The 13,673-nt window shown below is 46.7% G+C and overlaps 1 protein-coding gene across 1 annotated transcript; it reads right to left on the minus strand.

Annotated features, from left to right (window-relative positions):
- Nucleotides 1–5,434: 5,434 nt before the first annotated feature.
- On the minus strand, nucleotides 5,435–13,029 carry LOC123364527. Its single transcript, XM_045006741.1, has 2 exons — nucleotides 11,096–13,029; nucleotides 5,435–6,894 (listed from the first exon to the last, which is right to left on the minus strand). Exons 1-2 carry the CDS (start codon nucleotides 11,630–11,632, stop codon nucleotides 6,136–6,138), a joined length of 1,296 nt encoding a protein of 431 aa, XP_044862676.1. The 5' UTR covers nucleotides 11,633–13,029; the 3' UTR covers nucleotides 5,435–6,135.
- Nucleotides 13,030–13,673: the final 644 nt, after the last annotated feature.

Below are 13,673 nucleotides of genomic sequence, written 5' to 3' on the forward strand. Positions count from 1 at the left end.
AGTACATGGACCACATAATTAGCTTATTTGGTGGCTGTCTCAGCAGAATGACTGCAGTTTGAGAAGGCTTTATACTGAACTATCATCTAATCTGATAATTGGGCTCTCCACCGCTAGACTGAGTCACATTGGCGGGAAAATGCCCCTGTGCACCTGTTCTGAGGATAATTAGGACATCAGTCTCCAGAGCTGTCAAACTGTTAAAATGAAACTTAACAATTTGTAATTTTTAAAATGGGGTGTGCAGTGTAGGTGGTTTTGTAGGCTTGGTTTTTATTTATTTATTTTTGGTCCATTTTGAAGTTTGACATAGAAGAAGAAGTTACTCACCTTGTGCAGTAACGATGGTTCTTCAAGATGTGTGTACCTGTGGGTGCTCCACTTTAGGTGTTGGTGCATCCCTGCACCGCAGATCGGAGATTTTCGGTAGCAGTGCTTGGTCGAGACGCACATGCGCAGAAGTTGTCTCGCAGTGCTGTTGGTGCCTCATGTAGCACACACGTGACCCGACCCTTCAGTTCCTTCTCAACCATCCTCAGCTGCAGACGGATCTCAGTGGCAGCATTGCTCTTCATTATTTATCTCTATAGAACAAGTTAGACTAGTTGTAGTTTAGTAAATTTTGTTTAATTAGCTAGTTAGCTAGTGTTCTTTTTAAAACATTTTTTTTAAGTTAGAGATATTTTTTCCACCCTTTCCCCGTTGGGAAACTTTAACAGACACAATGCCCAGCTCGCCCAGGTTTAAATGATGTGACTCTTGCCATGAAGCGATGCCTGTGTCAGACAGCCACTCATCATGTGTCCGTTTTCTGTGTCCCACTGCAGTAATCTTAAAGAAAGGGCAAAGTGTGACAAAGATTTTCACCTCAAGATGATTTTAATGGAGAAGTCCTTTCAGCCTACTCCTCAGGGACCAAAATCAACACCAGCAGATGGTTCCCCAAACAATACCTCTGCTAATGGGAGTGCTCAGTCTTCCAAATGGTCCAGGAAGCGAGCCACAACTTCCCCAAATAGGGACACTCAGAGAAGGGAAAAAAAAGGTCCCCAACGAGGCTGCTCTCCTCAGTGCCGAGCTCAAGTAGAGTGAGCACCTTTGAGGCTCTGGGCACCTCCAGCACTGTCCCTTTGCAGACCTCTGCCAAGCCCCACTGCTCCGGAACGGAATCAAGATGCTTCTCCTCCCCGGCACTGATCACCCTGGTGTGGGAGTTGGCACTGAGATCGTTAGAACAGATAATGCCACTCCCACCAGCACCAATCCAGTCATAGGCACCGACAGACAGACCAAAATGGCACCGACCATCTCAACAAAGGCACCACCTGCATCTACACCAGTGGCACTACCGTCACAGAAACAAGTGACGCCGCAGCAGTTACTACAGCACAAGGATATAGCGATCACCTTGGTGCCGCAATCTCCCTTGCTCGGTACTGAGGGATCTCCGGGCCAAATAATTGAGCAGTTATTCACTTCTCCTGCTCCCCAGCCTATCTCCAGTGACAAAGAGGAGGAAGTACAGGGGAGCCATTTCTCTTCCCACCACTCTTCATCACGGGACGAAGACCACCATGGGAAGCTGCTAGGACCAAATCTTGCCAATCTTGCGAGATGCAGCAATGGTATGGACAAACCTGGATGTGCCCACTGATGGTCCCCCTGGGGCCCCTGGGCGGTGTATAGGGCTCAAAACACTAGGCCCTGGAACCCAGCCCAAAGGGAAATTCATTCTCCACCTTCCCCAAACAGGGAGATATCAGAAACACAGGGGGACATGGGAGATGAGGAGGAAGAAGGTTAGGACCATGCAGACACTTCTCCGGACCACAGCTCATCATCCTCCCCTGCCGAGGCAGTCATAACACCATCTCCAAGCACACTAGACAATCTGAAACAATTTCAGGAACTCTTTAAAAGAGTAGCTGCTAGCCAATACATCCCCCTAGAAGAGGTGCAAGAAAACCAACACAAGCTACTGCAAATCTTACAGATAACCACTACCTTCAAAATTGCTCTATCAATCAATGATGCTCTAATGAACTGGCAGAGAATATCTGGCAGACCCCTGCCTCGATACCATCTATCAGCAAACGAGCTGACAGAAAGTATTTCGTCCCAGCTAAGGGGATGGACTTTCTCTTCTCTCATCCACAACCCAATTGCCACCAATCACTGCAGCAAACAACCTCAATTCCAGTCCACTCCACAAGACAAAGAACACAAACATTTAGACCTTCTTGGTAGAAAGGTATGCTCATCAGGTACACTCCAATTCAGGGTAGCCAATTACTCCATCCTAGCCGAGTACAATTTCGATAACTACGGTAAGCTGCAAGAAGTCCTTGAGGTCTTACTGGAAGAAAAACGCCCCCAACTCAACGCGATCCTGACGGAGGGCAACTAATTGCCTGTACAGCCCTATAGGCCTCAAAGAACACTGCTGCGAGAACAACGGCCACAGGTGTTGTAAACCGCATGGCCTCGTGGTTGCAGTCATCCGGGATCCCAAAAGAGCTCCAACTCAAGGTAGAGGATCTACCTTTTGGTCAGGAGAAACTTTTTGCCACAAAAACTGATGACGTTCTTCACTTGATAAAGGACTCTTGGCCACTCTATGCACTTTAGGCATATACACGCCACCAGACAATGTCAGTATCAACCATGCCAAAAGGGCACAGACACCTCTTTCCATCACCCACAACAACGGCACTTTGACCAGAACAGAAATAAGCAAAGCTCACAAAGACGTAGGGCTCCCCAAACTCAGTCCTCATCTTTGCAACCATCTACCACTAACCCGCTGTTTTGAAATCTTGGTCGAGGGCATGAACGATGTCCCCCATAATACGACACTGTTAGATACTCCTACCCAACCTTATGGTAACTGCCCGTGCTCATTCTACCATGCCTGGGCAGCAATAGCAACGGACCAATGGGTACTGGAGATAATAAAATCGGGTTACGCCATCCCTTTCTCCTACCCTACTCCCTTCCCCGTCCCTCTTCAGGGACCCCTCTCACAAGCACCTTTTACAACAGGGAGTGAAATATCTTCTATAATTGAGTGCTGTGGAACAAGTTCCAACTCAATACAAAAGGAAGGGCTTTTACTCCCATTATTTTCTCACCAAAAAGAAAAATGGCAGATGGAGACCCAACTTAGACCTTCAGAAGCTCAACAAATTTGTGACTCACAGATTCAAAATGGTCACACTGGCCACTATCATCTCAGTGCTGGACAAGGGGGACTGTTTTTCAGCCCTCAACATCCAAGATGCTTATTTTCATATTATCATACATCCAGCTCACAGACGATTTCTGCAATTCATGGTGGGCTTCAATTGCTATCAGTACAGACTACTACCTTTTGGTCTTTCCACTGCCCCTCGAGTTTTTGGGGTGTGCAATGAAGGTGGTTTTGTATGGTTGTTTATTTTTAAATTTGTCTTTGTTTTGAAGTTTGACATAAAATGTAGGTTTCAGAGGAAAAACACCCTCCCTCCCCAGCCTGGCTGCTGCTGGCTGCAGAGCGACAAAGTGCATCCACAGTGCTTGGTGTACAGTGTGCTCCAGCTCCCCAGGGATCTCTTATCCCTGCCTCTGCCGCATACTGCCCTCATATTGCACATTGCCTGGGTACCCCTGCACACACAGCCCTAGGGAAGGCGGCGGCGGGGGGGTAGGGGGAACCGGGCCCACCCTCTCCTCTGGGTCCTGACCTGGGCCCTGTTAGTAGCAAGTTCGGGGATCTGCCCAAAACACGCTGAGCCTCTGTGCAGCTCTAATGCCATTTTCTTCTAAAGTTTCCCTGGGTCACTTCCTACCATAACCTCCGGGTCCTCCATTTCAGGGGGTCCTCTGGTCTGTTCCCCTTCTGTGATGTACGCGGTCTGGGCATCGGGGCGCATCCCAGCTTGGCTGGCTCCCGGATCCTGGCACACAGGCTGTCTCTTCTCGGGAGCTGGCGGCGAGCCTCCTTCCCCTCCGGCAGTCCACCCAGATTGATCAGCTCTGCAGGCTTTTATACCTGTTCTCCAGTTGGAGCATACCCAGCAGAGCCTCAGGGGCATGGCTTCCTCTGCCAGGAAGAAAGGGTTAACCCCTGTGGTACCAGTGTGGGGCCGCTCTGCCCCATCACAGTATCATGGCAAACGAGGGATCTGAAGGAAGGTAATGAGGTAGCTTTGAATATTTTATGGGGAGCTCTTCCCAAGTGACAAGGATAGCATGGGAGAAAGCAGAAAATATTTTGTTTGAACATGTTAAAAGTGGGTGATGGAGATGCATCATCTGACCAATTGGAAACGGGAATGATCATGAATGAGAGATGATAGATAAGATGGGGACAGTCTGCAAAGGGCCTTGAAAGTGAAGACAAGCAAATTCTGTTTGATGCAATAGAGAAAGGGGAGCCAGTGGAGGGATGAAAAGAGAGGGGTGGTATGGTCACAGCAACAGGCTGGGGAAATGATCTTATGTAGCAGCATTCTGAATGTGTACGATCAGGGCAAGAATGTATTAGTCAACACCAAAGAAAAAAATGTTACAGTAATCAAGATGCAAGATGAGCGTTTTAACTGTGTGGATGGATAGAAAAGGCCATATCTTAAAGATGGTATGTAGAAAGAATCAGAAAAACTTACACATAGCCTATATGTGGGGGCCTAAAGAGGGGTGTGAGTCGAAGGGTTACAGGCCTGAGCGTCAGGCAGGGAGAAACAGGCCCAGTTTGATTTGGACAGAAGGAGACAGGTCTATAGTAGAGAGGTAGATCTTTGAGTAATCAGCACAGAGATCACTGTTGAATTTGTATTTGTGGATGAGATATCCAGAAGGAGACCAAGGGGAGAGTCCTGTGGAACCAGCATAGAAAGTTGAAAGTGGGATGAAGAGGATCCTGCAATGGACATGCTGAAGGAAGAATTAAAGGAGCTAGGAGGAGACCCCCTGCCCCAGCCCTGACCCCCCTCCTGCCCTCCAAACCTCTTGGTCCCAGCCCAGAGCACCTTCCTGTTCCCCAAACCCTCATCCCCAGCCCCACCCCAGAAGAGAAAGTTACTCACCTTGCAGTAACTGAGGTTCTTCGAGATGTGTGTCCCTGTGGGTGCTCCACTCTAGGTGACGGTGTGTCCTGGCGCTGTCGATCGGAGATTTTCGGTAGCACGCACCCAGATGGTATCTCCCGTCTAGTTGGAATCTTCCTGAGTGCGTGCGCCCCACACTCTCCTCAGTTCCTTCTCTACCGTGGAGAGTCATACCAGTACTCCAAAGTAGAGGGGAGGAGGGCGGGGAGTGGAGCACCCACAGGGACACACATCTCGAAGAACCTCAGTTACTGCAAGGTGAGTAACTTTCTCTTCTTCTTCGAGTGCTGTCCCTGTGGGTGCTCCACTCTAGGTGAATGTGTAGCAGTACCCACTATGGTTGGTGGGACTTTGGAGATGCGGCAGGGAGTATTGAAGATAGTACTGTATTGCCTACTATTGTGTCTGCCGTGGTGTTTTGCGTGAGAGCATAGTGTTTTGCAAACGTGTGTTCAGATGACCATGTAGCCGCTTTGCAGATATCAGGAATGGGAACGTTATGTAGGAAGGCAATGGATGCCGACATGGCTCTAGTGGAATGAGTTCTCATGTCGTCGGGTGGTTGAAGATTCTTCGCACTGTAACAGGATCTGATGCAGTCAGAGATCCACTTGGATAGACGTTGTTTAGAGATAGCCGTGCCTTTCGATCTTTCGGCAATAGAAACAAAGAGTTGTGGAGACTTGCGAAATGGTTTGGTCCTGTCTAAACAAAAGGCAATTGCTCGCCTGACTTTGAGAATATGCAGGGTTGCGTCTTGTGGAGTTTTGTGAGGTTTGGGATAGAAAGTAGGTAAATATAGAGGTTGGTTTAGGTGGAAGGTCGACACCACCTTAGGAAGAAATTTAGGATGTGGTCTCAAAGTGACTTTATCTTTGGAGAAGTTTGTGTAGGGAAGGTGGGCCATCAGAGCACTCATTTCACCAACTCTCCTTGCTGATGTTATGGCAACTAGGAAAGCCACCTTCATGGACATATGGAGATGAGAGGAGGTAGCCAAGGGCTCAAATGGAGGTTTCATGAGAGCATGAAGAACGAGGTTAAGATTCTATGTAGCCACTGTTGGGTGAATTTCAGGGTAGAGATTTTGCAGGCCGGTGAGAAAGCGTTTAATGGTGGGGTGTGTAAAGAGTGAGTACCCATCCAATAAGTCATGGAAGGTGGTAAGCGCCGCCAGGTGCACTTTGATGGAGCTGAGCGGAAGTCCGTCCTGTTTTAGTTTCAGGAGGTAATCTAGAATGTTAGGGAAGGTCACGTTATTGGGTGCTAAATGTTTATGTGAGCACCAAAGAGCGAAACGCTTCCACTTCTGCAAGTAGGTTTTACGAGTGGAGTCTTTCCTACTGTGCAGGAGGACATATTGGACTTGCTCGGAACAGGCTAGTTCATGGGTTTGGAACCATGAAGGAACCAGGCTGTGAGGTGGAGCTTTTGGAGCTGGGGGTGAAGAACTCGTCCGTTGTCCTGGTAAAGGAGGTCTGGCCTGTTGGGGAGAGCCCATGGGTGACGGGAGGACATGAGGAGAAGGTAGGGATACCACATCTGTCTTGGCCAAGCCGGGGCAATAAGGATGACCTGGGCCTTGTCGTCCGCGATCTTCCGAAGAACCCTGTGTAGCAGAGGGATAGGTGGGAAGGTGTACAGGAGGTAGTTGTTCCATGGGATGAGGAATGCATCCCCTAGGGATGCAGTCCCGAGTCCTGCCCTGGAGCAAAACGGGGCATTTTTGGTTTTGGGTCGTGGCGAAGACATCTATTGACAGGGTGCCCCAGTGGGAGAAAAGCTGTTGGAGTATTGCGGGGTGCAGCTCCTGTAGGGATATTAAAGAAGGTTTATATTAAACATGGTTTATATAAGAAATGATTTATTGATTTATTGTTAATTAATACTTTATAACTTAAGGTTTATGTTAAAAGTAAATTTGTGATTCTAACCTGCAAGCCACCATCTGTGTCTGTGTGAAGCCTGCTCAAAGAAATACTTTGTATAAAACTTGTTAAACATTAATTAACTCTAAGTAAGCCAAAACAGTAGCTGTTATAGTGTATAAATAGAGACCCCCACCCTCTGTAAGTTTTCACCTCACTTTATCTTTGATTGCTAAAAGACAGGGAGTCTCACATAAATTGGTAACACCCCAAAGAGTAAAGAGACAGTGAAATAGATGTGATTAAGATAGAGAATGTATGTGACTGAATGGTTAGGGAGGTTAAAATCCCTATAAAACTGGACTCTAAAGAATAAGGACTTTGAGTCTATGGTTCTGCCGCCAGCCTCCAGGAGCATCAGATGCATCTGACACAGACTCGGCTCCATCCTCATGACCAAGATACCTGGCCAGTAACTTGGCATGAGCAACATCTAGGCTGGTAACTATAACATCTATACAGAACCTGAATGAATGATTGTGTGAATGAATATGTGTGTGTGTGTATAAGGAATAAGTAGTAATAGAAATAAGTAGGAAAACATTGTCTTTTGTTTTGTTATGGTATTTACAATAAATGTGGCATCTTTGCCTTATCCCTCTTAATAAGATCCTGCTGGTTTTTATTATATTGGTACAACATTTTGGTGGAGAATAGCGAAAGGGGGATTATGGTATTTTTGCCTCACTTATTGTAAACCAATCTGTGTGCACACAACCAGCTCTACAGAGCACGGTTCTTGGTTAACCAAAACTTGCTGGCCCCCGTGTGGGTAGCAGGAAAATAAAGAGCTCATAAGATTTTTAACAAAAACTGCTGGCCCCCGGGTGGGTAGTAGGAAAAGTAAAATTGTTAACAAAACCTGCTGGCCTCCGTGAAGGTAGTAGGAAAGGTAAAATTGTTAACAAAACCTGCTGGCCTCCGTGAAGGTAGTAGGAAACATAAAATTATTAACAAAAACTGCTGGCCACCGTGTGGGTAGTAGGAAAATTGTTAACTAAATCTGTTGGCCTCCGTGAAGGTAGCAGAAAAAGAAATATATATCAGGAGCAACAAGAGGGTCCCAGGGACCAGACAGTGCTGCTCGCTGAACAAAATTTAAAATGTTTAAGAAAAGGCAAGGGAAAACAGTCCCAGAGGAAGAAATGAAGTCAAAAGTAGCTTCTACCTCACCTTTTATTAAAAAGAGAACGCCTTTTCAGCAAATTCTCCAAAGATATGGGCACAGTCCTTGGACTGAACAAGCCCTTGGAGATATCTGCACCATTTAGGACCTATAGGATAGATTGGCCCAATATATCCTCATATGCAAACCCCTAGATGCAGTAAAAAGAGATGCTGCAGGGATCTGGCTGCTGTGGAAGGCTTGTAATGACAGCTACCTCCACCTAGCAGCCTGTAAAGAGCAGAAAATAGCTCTAAAAGAAAAACTATCCCAATTGGAAAAAGGGGTAGAAAATTGGAAAGTAATGGCACATTGGGAAAAAGAGGCTTGGGACCCCCCAAAAAAACATGGGAAAAAAATATGTGAAACTACCATTGTAAGCTGCTCTTTTAGGAATTAAGGGTTATAGTGCTTAATATTTATCAGTTTGGTTTTTTTTGTTGGTTGTTGGTTGTTGTTCACAACTGTTGGGAAAATGTAAAAACAAACAAAAAAAACTGCATTAAGATTTACAAGCCTCTGCTGCAAAAGCAGAGAAATAAAAATGTATGTAGTACTCAAACCCAGTTAGATGCCCTTAAGGTTGGGTACAGAGAGTTAAAACAGCACTCTCACATCTTACAACAGCAGTAACATCAGAAGAAAAAACATTTTGAGACCCCAGAAGGGTCAGGTTTTTGGGACCCCTCTGGAGAGTGGGAAGGGGGATATTTGGGTAGATTCCTCCTCCCAGGGCCAGAATGCCATGGCAAAGTGGCTGGGAATTCCTGCATCTGCCTCAGACCTCCAGGCCATGGCAAAGTGGCTGGGGATTTTAAAATGAAATTTATTTATTTTTTTTTGCACCACTTAATTAGCATTTGTGCAGCCCCAAGTACCAAACACACTGTGGCAGAGACTAAGCAGGGTCTGCCATGTGGAAGCACTGTGCTAATTTATTTTTAAGCTTCTATCTTTCAGGCTCTAAAACCAGAACATCAGAAGAGCTGGTACCAGCTGAAAAGTTATAAAATACCATGGTTATAGTGTCGTGACAAAGTCTGTGTTCAGTGTTCTGTGTTGCATGTTCTCTGTTGCATGTTCTGTGTCTGTCTCTAGTGGTGTCCTGTGCTAGCATTGGGTCCAGAAAAAAAAATACTACACTAGACAGAGCAAATGTCTTTTCCTCTCTCTACTTCCCCCATGTCCATCCAACTTATCAATCACCACTTGTGTCCAAAAAAAAGACTTTGGTCCCCAGTGCATCAGGTTTATTTTTTGTTAGGTTTTCCACACTTCTCTATACACTCTGGTTCTACTTCCCCAAGTCCTAAAGAGTAGTTCTTGGGCCCCCCATAACCTGTAAGACCTTGACCCATAATTGCAGGGCCCCATCTTTCAGGTCCCCAAAAACCTCTTAAGTACAACTGTTAAAAATAGGGAATTCTGCAACATTTTAGCAAATAAATGTTAGCTTAAGTCCAAATCAGCTTAACCTTGCATGACAACTGTGGTCCTCCAACAAAATCTTATTTGTTGTGTGTGCTTAAGGAGGTCCTGACCTCAGTAACTTTTATTGTTTGATGGCTATTGCAGCATCAAACTTGGGCCTCATCTTATGTGTCAATGTACCCAATTATTGTAATGGTTATGGTTTTATTGTACTCCCAATTATAATAACTATAATTGTTTGGATTTGTGTTTAGGTTATATCTGGTCTTTAGTCAATTGTAATGGTTTTAGTTATATTCACCTGGTTATAATTGTTTGGTTTGTTTACAATAGATCACCTGTGCCCTACCATAACAACAACTACTGTAATGATCATAGATCAAGGGGCAAAGTGTTAGCAGCCCCCCCAGTACATAAATGTAAATGCAATGTCAGTACTGTTTTTACAAAACAAATTACAACCTACCACTGGTATGATATATTCTCTGAATGGTCCCCAACCGCTACTGGCATCTTATCAGTAATGCTACATCCCTTGATAGTTGTCTTAGTATTAAATTGTATTTGTATTATTGAAATGTTTAGCATGTGCTTTTGGATAAAAACAATGTACAATAGATTGAAATCACAAACCCATGTTGCCTCACAGTACCTTCTTTTAAACAGGTTACATAGAAAGTGACACTAACGAGTATATGTATATCGTAGTGTCAAAAGGGGGATTATGTAGGGATATTAAAGAAGGTTTATATTAAACATGGTTTATATAAGAAATGATTTATTGATTTATTGTTAATTAATACTTTATAACTTAAGGTTTATGTTAAAAGTAAATTTGTGATTCTAACCTGCAAGCCACCATCTGTGTCTGTGTGAAGCCTGCTCAAAGAAATACTTTGTATAAAACTTGTTAAACATTAATTAACTCTAAGTAAGCCAAAACAGTAGCTGTTATAGTGTATAAATAGAGACCCCCACCCTCTGTAAGTTTTCACCTCACTTTATCTTTGATTGCTAAAAGACAGGGAGTCTCACATAAATTGGTAACACCCCAAAGAGTAAAGAGACAGTGAAATAGATGTGATTAAGATAGAGAATGTATGTGACTGAATGGTTAGGGAGGTTAAAATCCCTATAAAACTGGACTCTAAAGAATAAGGACTTTGAGTCTATGGTTCTGCCGCCAGCCTCCAGGAGCATCAGATGCATCTGACACAGACTCGGCTCCATCCTCATGACCAAGATACCTGGCCAGTAACTTGGCATGAGCAACATCTAGGCTGGTAACTATAACATCTATATAGAACCTGAATGAATGATTGTGTGAATGAATATGTGTGTGTGTGTATAAGGAATAAGTAGTAATAGAAATAAGTAGGAAAACATTGTCTTTTGTTTTGTTATGGTATTTACAATAAATGTGGCATCTTTGCCTTATCCCTCTTAATAAGATCCTGCTGGTTTTTATTATATTGGTACAACACTCCCATTCGTGTTCTGTCGAGAAGTGCCTGCTGAGTGCGGCGGCAGTAGTGTTGTGGCAGCCTGGTAGGTAGGAAGCAATGATCTGTATTCGATGTCATATGCACCAATTCCATAGTCGAATGGCTTCCATGCAAAGGGAATGTGATCAGGCTCCCCCTTGTCTGTTTATGTAATACATACATGCTATGTTGTCTGTTAAGACCTGCAGGTACTTGTTCTTTATGAGGGGAAGAAAGTGAAGGCATGCTCTCCTCACTGCTCTGAGCTCTAAGAGATTTATGTGTAGATGCGTCTCTGATGCGGACCACCGGCCTTGTGTCCGGTGTTCCCCTAGATGCGCTCCCCAACCGATCAGGGAAGCGTCTGTGGTGAGCATGAGCGTTGGGGATCGTTGCTGGAAGGAAACCCCTGTGCAGAGGTTTTCTGGACTTGTCCACCATTGTAGGGAAGTTATAACATTGGGAGGAGGAGTTAACAGCATCCCTAAGGGATGTCTGCTGGGTTTGAAACTGGAGTTGAGCCAGCCCTGGAGGCATCTCATATGTAGCCTGGCATGTTGAACCACAAAGGCGGTGGCTGCCATGTGACCAAGGAGCTGTAGGCAGATTCTTGCTTGCGTCCTGGGACGAATGAGCGTGCGTATGAGCGTGCGTATGAGCTGCGTGATAGCGTGCGTATGAGCTGCGTGATAGCGAGGAATCTGTTGTATGGGAGCGAGGCCCTGCTCTGGGTTGAGTCGAGATGAGCTCCGATGAACTCGATCTGTTGCGTAGGTGTCAGGGTGGATTTTTGGATGTTTATTTGGAGGCCTAGGCTGTGAAAGAGGGAGATGGCGAAACGCGTGGCTTGAAGTGTCTCGCCATAGGAGTCGCCCTTGATGAGGCAATCATCCAGGTAGGGGAACAGTGTGACCACCTGTTTGCGGATGTGAGCCACAACCACGGCTAGGGTCTTGGAAAAAACTCTTGGAGCTGTGGAGAGTCCGAAAGGAAGAACTCTGTATTGAAAATGATCCTGACCAATTGTGAATTGTAGGAAGCGTCTGTGAGCTGGATGAATTGATATATGGAAGTAAGCATCTTGTAGGTCGAGGGCTGTGAACCTTGATCCAATGCAGGTATTATTGTGCCCAGTGTGACCATCTTGAATCTTTGTGTCCTCATGAATTTGTTCAGTCGGGGTAGGTCTAGTATAGGCCTCCATCCCCCGGTCTTTTTCTGCGTTAGAAAGTAATGGGAGTAGAAACCTGTCCCTTGGTGTTGCGTTGGCACAGGTTCCACTGCGCCTAGTTGCAGAAGATGTGCCACTTCTGTGCGAAGTAATTGCTCGTGAGAAGGGTCCCTGAAGAGGGACGGGGAAGGGGGAAGGGTAGGAGGGTAGGATATAAAAGGGATGGAGTAACCGGTCTGAACTATTTTGAGGACCCAGAAGCCCTGTGTAATCCGCTGCCAGGCATGTTGGAAATTCTGGAGGCGGTGGCCAAATGGGCAAGTAAGCGGTGGAATCAGAGGGTGGTCGTGCAAACGCTCGACCAACGTTTCAAAACTGTTGTTTATTGCCCGGTGGACGGAAGGTGGTGGCTTGATTTTGATTTTGTCTGCGTTTGGGGGGTCTAATACGATTCCTAGTTGTGTCATATTGTCTGGGTTGAGGGCGATAGTACTGATGTGTGCATGGTCTTTGGTAGGGTTGGTATCGTTGTCTCCTGGGAAGAGATGGGTGAATGCCCAGGGAGCGCAGTGTTGCTCTCGAATCTTTCATGGTGTGGAGGAGTTCATCAGTTTTTTTGGAAAAGAGTTTGTCCTTATCAAAGGGGAGATCCTCCACTTTGGTCTGGAGTTCTTTAGGAATGCCTGACGCAGAGAGCCATGAGGATCTGCGCATAACCACAGCAGTTGCAGTGGTACGGGCTGCTGTGTCCGCCATGTTTAAAGACGCCGTGTAGTGAGTTGGCCTGGCTCCCGGCCGCACCGGAGAGAGAGGAACCAGAACAGCCACCTCAGTGGGCGGAGCCACCACCACCTGTCCCCGCCCCCCGGAAGTCAAGGGGCGGGACAGGAAGTATAAAGGCCCGGCCCCAACACTCAGTTGGAGCCCGGCGGCCGGAGAGGACAGACGCTCCTGCCCGAGCTCCTGCTAGACCGAGCCTTCCCCGAGCCAGGTATCCGGAGGTGGACGGACCGAGCCTTCCCCGAGCCAGGTACCCGGAGGAGGACTGGCCGAGCCTTCCCCGAGCCAGGTATCCGGAAGAGGACTGGCCGAGCCTGCCCCGAGCTCGGTACCCAGAGGAGCTGTTGGAGCATCCCCCCGACCTGAGTCCGGAGGAGCAGCCCGAGCTAGCCGGCTCTCAGCATGGCGAGGAGCCCATGGTGTGGGACCCAGCGCCCGACCCCAGAGACGAGCAGGTACCCGAGGAGGGGGAGATGGAGTGTAGCCCAGGGGTAGCCGACCCCTGTCAGGCTGTAGGCACCGAGGTGCCCATGTCAGTGTGTTGCGGTCAGGACCCCACTGACCAGCGGCAGTGATAGCCGCTGCTAGGGCCCCGGGCTGGGACACAGTGGAGTGGGTGGGCCTGTG

Source organism: Mauremys mutica, chromosome 2 (genome assembly GCF_020497125.1).
Source record: "Mauremys mutica isolate MM-2020 ecotype Southern chromosome 2, ASM2049712v1, whole genome shotgun sequence".
Taxonomy (NCBI): Eukaryota; Metazoa; Chordata; order Testudines; family Geoemydidae; genus Mauremys; species Mauremys mutica.